The 10,279-nt window shown below is 36.1% G+C and overlaps 1 protein-coding gene and 1 long non-coding RNA gene across 5 annotated transcripts; one reads left to right on the top strand and one right to left on the bottom strand.

Moving 5' to 3' along the window:
- Window positions 1-2,232: 2,232 nt before the first annotated feature.
- On the bottom strand, window positions 2,233-6,911 carry LOC123876848 (modifier of mdg4-like). Of its 4 annotated transcripts, none has more exons than XM_045923226.1 (6): window positions 6,666-6,910; window positions 6,308-6,373; window positions 5,293-5,433; window positions 4,850-5,026; window positions 4,174-4,474; window positions 2,233-4,042 (listed from the first exon to the last, which is right to left on the bottom strand). In XM_045923226.1, exons 2-6 carry the CDS (start codon window positions 6,308-6,310, stop codon window positions 3,828-3,830), a joined length of 837 nt encoding a protein of 278 aa, XP_045779182.1. In that variant the 5' UTR covers window positions 6,311-6,373; window positions 6,666-6,910; the 3' UTR covers window positions 2,233-3,827. The 4 variants fall into 4 exon arrangements, with proteins under 4 accessions (XP_045779182.1, XP_045779181.1, XP_045779180.1 ...); XM_045923225.1 differs by having other exon boundaries at window positions 6,670-6,910; XM_045923224.1 differs by lacking the exon at window positions 6,308-6,373 and having other exon boundaries at window positions 6,670-6,911.
- Window positions 6,912-7,016: 105 nt separating this feature from the next.
- LOC123876854 lies at window positions 7,017-10,074 on the top strand. Its single transcript, XR_006798442.1, has 3 exons — window positions 7,017-7,105; window positions 9,092-9,232; window positions 9,899-10,074. It is a non-coding gene; the product is annotated as an uncharacterized LOC123876854 (long non-coding RNA).
- Window positions 10,075-10,279: the final 205 nt, after the last annotated feature.

The following is a 10,279-nucleotide window of genomic DNA, read 5'->3' as shown; positions in this document are numbered from 1 at the left end:
ATTATTTTTAACCGGTTTGTGACGCCCGTTACTAACATCGGTAAAAAACGCATTTTTTTAATTTAAAAAATCTTTCAAAAAGTGTATTTAAAGTCAAAATGTATTTAATAGTGGATCTCGTTTAAGAATGGTAATTTTTTATAATCTGTACTGTATGATACTGTAATTTTATATATATTTGGATATCGGTGCGCATGACCGATTTATTTAAATCGGTCGAATTTGGAAAATCGGTCAGATACTCGTGTACCATCGGAAATCCTAATATCTAATTAGAAATTCAACTATTAAGATTTTAAAAATCGGCTGGTAATATCTTTACTCAAAATCGGTCCTTTTAATAAACACCTCATAGATTCATTAAAATAACTTTTAGGATGTTTAAATTTTTAAGATTTTTAATTAAAATTTCGGATTCTTATCACCGAAAATACTGTTTTAGTGTACTTTTTTGTTAGTGTACTTTTTTTTTCAAAAATCGGTCTATCCAAAAATCGGACATGCGCATCTAAAAGTTTGAAACTACTTTCTGTAACTGATATGTCCTATAGATACCTAAAGTATTGACATTATTATACTAAGTATAAAAACAAATCAATTTGTATGAGATTTAGATTGTATCTAAATATTTTATTTGATAAAGTCATAGACTAAAGAAAAAGTAGACGGTAAATGCCAATTTAAAAAAAGAATTCGATCGTGTAGCCGCAGCGTTAAACGCTATGCTCAAGACTGTCACCTAAGGTCACCAGGGTCTGAAAGCTAATTAGATTAAGTTTGTCTGTCCTTTTCTTTTTACATTGGTAAGAAACAGACGCGAATACTCTAAAATTCAGTTACCATCAGAATCAGTACAAATGGTACCTACTATGGTACATTTAAAAAAATAAATTTCTGTTTAATAATTTTCGCCTTTTTTATGGTAATTAAAAGTGTATAGCCCAATTTGAGGTCGGCTTCAGTGATTCCGTCTACTTTTTCAAGTCTATGACTTAAGTGTGAAACGCATTTAAGCTTGTCCTATAATAGTAACTAAAACCAGTTTGTAGCTCGCTAAGAACTAAGTCGTAACTTCGGAGCAGTATTTTTGTACGACCTAATTTTCTAATGGATTTTGTCGATTTTTTTTTACATGATTTCTACTAAAATGATAGTTGTGTAAGTGATGAATAAATCGTGTACACTTGTATTTTTGATGTTTTATTTCCCTTCATTTGTTGATATACTTACATAGAATTCCGAATTAAGGGGCATGAGACAGGCCCCCAGGAACACCCAGGAACGCTGACACCCAGGAATTATTTAGCTCTAGAATTTCAAGAAAGGGTGTCTAGATGCTGTATTTCAGGTAGCTCATTAATATCTCATCTCCGAAACCACCCTCCAGCCTCCCGGTCGACGCACTGGACCAAACAGTTATTAATTAATTGAAATACCGCCCTGCCATTGATATAGTTAACCAAGGAAGGATCTGGCTGACATCTTAAGGTGAAAGCGACGGGCCTGCCCGCGAAATTCAAATTTAATTTGGTTTTTCGCAATTTGTAAACTAATACGACAACGTAGGCTTATGGCACTTTAATTGCGACAATGGCAGTATCATCCTCACAGGTTTATATACAAATCTTTACTTGAAAGGGTCCAGTTTAAGAAATTATACTAATATCGACTATAACTAGTAGAATATATAACTATAGTTATAGTCGATACTAGAGCTAATTTCCTTTCAAGTAAAGATTTTTCGACAGTTTTTTTCCCCAGTTCGACCACCACTAAAATTTCACCGTGTATAAATGTTTAGGATTTAAAAAAATAGCCATGTTAATCATGACTAATATTCCCCTTTCCCCTCTAATTAAGCGTAAAGCTGGTGCTAGGAGTGGGTACGACAATAGTGCGACGGGTGGGTTTTGAACCGCCGACCCTTCGGAATGCAGTCTTAACCGTTGAGCTATTGAGGCTCTAGTTTAGGCGCTGGTCGTGTACTCGTACGAATTGCCAGACTTCACACCGTTACGACCCTTAGCAATGACGAATATAGTATGCGACTGGTCGAGATGGCAATCGGGGTATGAGGTCACTCGCGCTATCTCGCACCGGATTAGCACGGGGACTGCGCGTGTGCGGGCCCCACCCCAATGGCCATCTCGACCTGTCGCGAACTGTACCTAGCACGCAGACTATCAGCAAATAAGGGTAGATAAATAAAATACTACAATAGAAAAGAAGTTTTTTATTTATTGAAATTAATTAATAGGTACTTAAGTCTTTTATTCGTTTTTGTCTTTTGAAAACTTAAAAGTATGACTAGAATATCGTTAAAAGAGTTAGGCATTAGGCAAGGAGCACGATCTCTGGTCATGTAAAAAAAAGTGATCGTTAAAATGTGCCAAATAAGGGCGGCGCTACAGTAGCCAAAGGGTAAAATTTAAAAAGAGCGGTTTTAAAATAGAGAAAGAAACTATATAACTACATAAATTGTTGAGGTATGGTAATACTGGACTGTTATTAACTATAATAGGCACTAATGTTAAATTTTCTAACTCGGCGTACTTCAATCCGTTTTTTCTAACTCTGCATCTGCATTGTCTACGCTAGCTCCAATTTGGAGGGTTTTTGAACTATTACTGTTTCAACTTTTCTCCAGAGATGGTCCTCCTTGCCTCTACATTCCAGTTTATTAATAACTAAGGCATCGATCATACTGTCAAAGTTCTGTAACAGAGAGTTTTGCGCTCTACCACAGTTCACAACAGTTAGAAACTTGTAACAAACCGTCGAGGCATCACTTACACTGGCAGGTGTCAAATGTATGCCTATAGTGTGAGAGATGCAGGTGTTGCTGATGACGACTGAACGTGGAATGCAGAACTCTGAACTCTAGAACTCTGGCAGTGGGCTCAATGCGAAAGTGTCGACTTATAAAATATGGGCATGCCTTTACATTTAAGACATCGAAGGACAGAACAAACATTCATAGAAAACAGTCCAGTAAAGTTATGATTGGTACAAATAATAAAAAATATTTTATGGTATCTATGTACTTTCGCGTTTCATTAAATTAACTAACCAAATTATTATTTAGGTTAGACTATGTTAATCATTTATTGAGTCATTCGGGGGCCTTTCCTTATTCTTTTGGGCCCTTCGATCCGGGGGGCCTATCATCACACACTATTTTTGTTCGGAAAATAATTTAATCACATATAAGTACAGTACGCTTTGTGAAGGACTGAATCCAGAAATAAGGTTTCTATTCTTAATTTTTTTAATCAAATGATAAAAATGAAATAAATGTGCAGTGAACTAGCAATATAACTGACCAGTTAATAAAATATAACATAATGTGTGTTCGTGTAAATTGTATCGGCTCAGCCACTTGATGAAAACTACAAAGGATTTGAACTCAGTGACAGCGCGATAATTGCTTTTCTTGTGTTATGATTTGTTGAGATGGCCATACATTTTATAAGTGACAAATAAACATAAAATAAGTCATCTCAATAATTTTTAACAATATGTTTTTGAAGTAGAAACTTCTTTAAGTGGGACTTAAAAATAGCATTTTTTGGACGGCAGTAATAAGTAACGTTAAAAAATCATTTCTGCCGAAAATGCCCGCCAAACAAAACAGCTGTTTTAATGCTACCAAATTTTAGATTATATTCAATTAGATTCTAAATTTTAACCAAATTCGTCCAGTAGTTTTTGCGTGAAAGAGTAACAAATACGCACATACACACAAACCTTTCGCCTTTATAATATCAGTGTGATAGTTTTTTAAGTTCTGGAATTTTGTGTAAGTTTTGCGAGTTTCGTCTTTAATGTCACATCCTATGCTGCGTGCCAGCGTGCCGGTATGCCACGTGTTTGCGTAGCGCATCTCGTGAGCGCGACACATGGCTGCACGCGCGACACGCATGTCGGCGGCCAGCGTGCGTCTCCATGTGAACACGTAAGTTGTACTGGTTACTGAGTCGCTTGTTGCAGATGGTACACACTGAGCTGTTTGAGCGCCATCGCTTGTCGTAGTCTGGCGGTTCTGAAAGCAAAAAAATTTCATTACATCTACAAAAATCTTTCTAAAACTAATAAATGATACTAAGTAATTAATCATAGCTAACGGGAAATATTTACGAATTATTGTTATTATTTTAGAAAGAATATTCTTACCTCCCAAACTAGGTAGTGTTGGTAGCGGTGGAGTTGTCATTGTCCCTATGAAATTTCCAACTCTATGTGAACTATACAAATTTTGAACAATTTGGTCTAATTTGCTTAATTTATCTTTTTCATTCCTGCCCACTATTTCATTCAAATAATCTGATTCTCTATGTGTTTCACTTGTTGGTTTATTAATTTCTGTATCAATTGATTCATTTTTTAGATAATTAGTGGGTGTATTGGATTTCTCTAGGTTTATAGGCGCTTCTGGTTCATTAAGCTCTGGCAATGGTTGTTGTAACTCTGTATTCTGAAAATGATACATATAGATATTTAATTTTAATATATCACTGCGGCTTATTCATTATACTATACTGAGGGCCGGGATTCGTTTCCACTAAATAAATCACGGTTGGGGGTTTATAAGTATATATAAACATATAATTGCGGTGGGCTCCCGAATTCCGATCCTTACGCATACGAATTAGGTTTGACAATCGATTGGATATGTCCGCTGGGACTAAAAATTTGCAAGAAGGTTCCTTGTATAACGTAGACCCCCACTGAGAAAGATTTTTCAGAAATCCTATCCGAGTAAAACTTGGACTGGTAAGTTAGTATAATATAAATCGTGTTTAATCTGCAAATAATGATCTTTATAATTACAAATTCGATATACCCTCACCGTATCAGCATCAGTCAATCCAGAGACCTGTAGAGTGTGAGCGAGACGCAGCAACGCGGGGAGACACTGTCTTGATGCTGTAACTTCTCCCGTGTACATGAATGTGAGGAGCAGCCTTAATTCTGCCACTTCACAGCCTAGCACGACGACTAGTGTGTTGTTATCTGTGTCTACTTCCTGTAAAAATTAGTAATAATAATATATTGATGAGGACTCTATTACGCACTTACACTTATGTAAGTGTTACACTTATTATGTTTTTACAATGTTATAATCGATGTAAATGTTGTTTTGCTAAGTTTTTACCAGTACGTGCTACTTACTACATCTTCTCAATAATTCAAGCCCCATTCTCGCTCCGAATCAGGGTCCCCCTGTAGCTATTTCTCATCCTAGTAGAGTCTTCATCACTTGATTTCAGGTAGGTATATAACTTAATTTACCTTAAACAATTGAGCGAAGTATTGGCTGCAAGCTGCCAACACGAGTCGATGAGCACGCAGCGAGGCCCCACTCGCGCTCAGTGTCACATCACTCAGGGCCCCCGTCGTTAGCATCCGCCCTAGAGCGCCGATCACACTTGTCTGTCGAGTTAAAAGCAACTTTTTGTCTATGCTCACATTTTTTTTATTAAATCAAAGGGGGTATGAGAAGGTAAAGTATTATGTTTTTAGTAAATTACTGTGGTAAGTAAATAATTATAATAGCGCAAGTATTTATGTATGTAGATAGGTACAATGGTGTGTGAAAAGTGTGTTATTAAATTACTCTATAGGATTCGAAGCTGCGAGCTTTGTACAAAACGCCTTAGTACGAGATTTTGACTCTGGTTTTATAGTTATTTAGCTGATGTTAGTGATTCACTAACATCGTGATAATAACCGGGGCAAATGCAACGGCTTAGTGCGTGTTTTCCGAGGCACGGTCCTCCGTGCGAATTCGGACCTCCAAAGTCAGTTTCCCATCTAATTATTGACTTGGGTTTACGTTGTTCAACAATTTAAGTCAGAACTAGGTCACACTTCTCCCAAATTAGATTATTTATAGGTCTGGAAAAATAATGGGCTCCGAAACAGCAAACACAACGGACACGAAGTCGTGGGCAAAAAATTGTCACAGTTTTGTAGGGTGCCAACGGGACTCTATTACTAAGCTTCCGCTACCTGTCCGTCCGTCCCTCCGTCCGCTTGTCTGTCCGTTAGCGGGCTATATCTCGTGAACCGTTGAGCTAACTGTCTATGAAGTAGGTACGTAGGTATCCAAATAAAGCTAAACCTAAATGGTTTTAGTATTTAAAGCCAAATTAGATTTAAAAAGAAATGCCTGAATAATGTGTAAGAGTTAAGTGCTCGGAAATCACTTTTAGATGAACAAAAATCAGCCAAAGAAGCGTATTTTAAACTAATGTTCTACGAAAGCGTAAAATCATAAAAAAGATGGCGCTTCTGTCGCTAGTACCATTTGTATAGGTGTGTCCAAAGGTAATAAACAGTGTAGCTTCAGATAACACGGTCCTCAGTGCATCTGCAATTATTAAGAAATCATTTAAATTCATAAACAATAATCAGTAAAAAAACAAGCGTCAAATAATAAATATAAAATCACCAAAAATATTTTTTTAAAGCAGTAGTCAAATAATACAATTAAAAAAAAGAACAAAGTTTTAGTGACACATTTAAAAACCTTAAAACACAGACAAATAACTACAACTTTCTTTAGATAAAAAAAAGAAGGTCATTGACATCGTCATAGGTTAAATAAAAAAAAAGTTTGCACATAAAACCTGAATGGTGTAAAGGAAAAAAAAATTACTTACCTACCTGGTGGTTGTGCCAGCGCAAAGAAAATTGTTGGGCATCATCCTCTTCCATATTTGAATTTAAAAAAAATACAACTTTCTACAGCGAAATATTGATAGAGTCGCACTAAACTCGAACGCGCGGCAGACAATAAGACAATATTATTGTTAACCGAATCCAGGCTATTTTATTTTAGTCGGTACGCCTGGAAAACCTGTAGCCACCTATTTCTGGAGCTGATTGTATTTATAAATCCAATGACATTCAGTCAGTGACGCCGCATACCAAAACCAATCCAAAAACAGTTTTAGTAACGACGCACTGATTGGCATCATTGTTCTGCCTAACTGATTTATTGGACGATTTTTAATTGTCTTATGCGCATTTTGGTGATTCAAAAACTGCTCATAACGCATAAATCCATTAAATAATTACTATAGGTGTAGGTATTGGGTAGGTAAGTTAAACTACCAATTTTTTTTAAAGAATTATGGACTGCCCAAAAGGAATGTGTCAGCTAATGTTTTTAGGTTTTATGTAGGTATGGATTATGTTGTTTGTGAGACGTGAGTTTTTTTACTCCACCCAAGACCACCATAACTTCTGAATGCCTGAACAGACTTGGATAATGGGGTACTTATCGTTTTTTTTTTCTCTCGCCTGGCTTTACAAAGATTAGCCAATATCAAGTTTGTAGTTATTTGTAACAAGTTAGGGAAACTATACAAGTATGGACCCCGTCTGTGCCGGCGCTCGCCGACACACGCACGGCACCCCCTTAGAGCGCTTTACAGTCAGTTTTAACCTGTGGTTTTAACAAAAAAAAAACACTCCAATAAGGCAGAGCACGTCCGCCAGCTAACACCAACACAGACGAAGACCTGGGGTATCGTTAGAATCCTTACATGACCCCGAGAGACAGGCTATAAATTTAAAAAAAAATCGATACCTATGGCGAGGCATCGTGTTTTTTATTTTTTTTTTAATTAGCTGACCCGCCCTAGCTTTGATCAGGTGGAATTTCTGAAAATCTTTACAGGAATGGGTTATAGACAGAACCTGTAGCTATACGTTGACAACACACTTATCAGAAAAAACTCCAGGCAGCATGGACCGACCTGTGCCAAACATTTCCAAAAAAATACCGGCCAAGTGCGAGTCAGACTCGTGCACTGATGGTTCCGTACTTGTGTATTTTTTCCAACATTTTGCACGATTAATCAAAAACTAATATGCATAAAAATAAATAAAAATCTGTTTTAGAATGTACAGGTAAAAGCCCTTACATATAATACCCCACTTGGTAAAGTTTTCTTACTTTGAAAATTGAAACATATTTTTTTTTTTTAAATGATGTGACCTCAAATTCGTGGTTTTCAGATTTATTCCTGTACTTGTGTAATAAGACCTCCCTACCTGCCAAATTTCATGATTCTAGGTCAACGGAAAGTAGGTACCCTATAGGTTTCTTGACAGACACGACAGACAGACCGACAACAAAGTGATCCTAGAACCCTAAAAATAAACCTATAGGTACTAACTACTACAAGTACGCAAGCTACCTCAATACCAAATTTCTTATAAATCGGTTAAGTGAATGGTCCTTTAAGAATCCCGTGGGAACTCTTTGATTTTCCAGGATAAAAATAGCCTATGTCCGTCCCCGGGATGTTAGCTAACTCCGTACCTTTCATCAGAATCGGTTAAACTGTTTAACCGTGAAAGCTAGCAGACAGACAGACACACTTCCGCATTTATAATATTAGTATGGATTACTAACAGTTTTAGGTTTTACTAAGTAGGTAAGAAATACGCAAAAACTAATTTATTGGGGTTTCAGATTAAATGCAATTTTTGATTGACTTTTAGGCGTTTTACGGGTTTTTGCCGTTGCTTTGACCTGGTTCCGATTTAAAAAATGCTGAGCTCTTGTTTTACTTTGATGCTCTGATTACTACACGCATGAATAGGCATCTGCCTATCTGAAACAGCGCACAATAAATTTAAATATTCACATGCATTCTTCAGCCTTTTGTGAGAGAAATGCGAGGTTTTCTTTGTAGAAACATTATTTAGGTATGTTGTGATTCATGACCAACAGAATGACTTTTGGTTATTCGAAATACCTAACTAATTATTTTAAAAGAAATCAAACCTCGACTTTATCTATAGTTATATTATATTATTTAAGTACATAGAAAATACAAAGGTAGAAAAAAAGCATGCAAAGGCGACCTTATGGCATGCAAGGTAAGTTTAAAACAATATACGGTAAATTGTTCATTTCAATCAATCGGCAATCATATTTTTTCGATTGACGAAGCTGTATGGTTGTTGCTCTTTGCCTCAGTTGATTAAAAAAAAAATCGCCGCACGCGTAAAAGCGCGGGAACTCAACTGTCATACTGTAAAACGTTTCACATCATGTTTCACATGGTTTCAGATCGAGAGTTGAAAAATTTAATATTAAAAGTAAAAATAAAAATGGAAAATCAAATTGAATCGACTCTTAAAATTATCCGGGACATAGAAGCGAAATTAGATCAACTAAAAAGGATTTGCGACACGTTGACTCAATTGAGAGGTATTTTTTTTTATTAAAAACTAATTTCAATACTACCTAATACCAATACCAATAATACTAATTTCAATACCAATAACTAATATCACGGTGAAGGAAAGCAAAGTCAAAGTCAAAATCATTTATTCATAACTAAAAATTTAAAAAACCCCCCCGACACAAAAACCTCTATAAGAAAACTGAACCGATTTTCTTCGATATAGCTAAGCACTCGATTAAGCCACCTTTCAAACAAAAAAAAAAACTAAATTATAATCGGTTCATTCGTTTAGGAGCTACTATGCCACAGACAGATACACACGTCAAACTTATAACACCTCTGTTTTTGGGTCGCGGGTTAAAAATAAGTACTATTGTACATCTTTTGTTTGTCCGATTTGTTAGATTTGAAAGATGATAAAATAGTGGTGATAATATGGTGATAATTAATTACGTAAACTTAAAACTAAAGCTACGAGGGTTCCAAACGCGCCCATCCAAGCATCTCGATGAAACCCGCATGCCTGAGGGCTGAGAGTTCTGAATAGGTAATGTTCTCAAAGGTGTGTGAAGTCTGCCAATCCGTACTTGGCCAGTGTAGTTGATTATGGCCAAAACAGTAATGAGACGTGCGGTTAGAAGATAATGACGCATTAAGAAGATATTTTTTTTTTCGTTTTTTTTTTCTAGTGCAAGTAGCGCTCATGCAATCGGAGATCACGAGAGTGATAGATGCCCACTCGTGGGCAGAGGTGTCTCAACTCATTGGACTCTTCGGAAGAATATATAATGGAGAAGAAGGAGGATCGGAGAAGAATCCTTAGAGATTTAGTTGATAGAAGAATACATAGATATAGATAACAATAATAATATTATATAATTTATTGAAAAAAGTGTGTTTTTAGTTTAAACTCCCGAGTAGGTACATAATAGATAGTAATAAATGGAATGAAATGAATTAATTTATTTCATAATAGGTATAGGACATCCTTGCCTATCATGATACGAGTAAATCAGGTTAAGACTCTATCGCCGGTTCGGAATGAACATTCTACTGAGAAGAGCCGGCAA

Source organism: Maniola jurtina, chromosome 22 (genome assembly GCF_905333055.1).
Source record: "Maniola jurtina chromosome 22, ilManJurt1.1, whole genome shotgun sequence".
NCBI classification, from domain to species: Eukaryota; Metazoa; Arthropoda; class Insecta; order Lepidoptera; family Nymphalidae; genus Maniola; species Maniola jurtina.
This window is presented reverse-complemented; position numbering and strand designations above follow the sequence as displayed.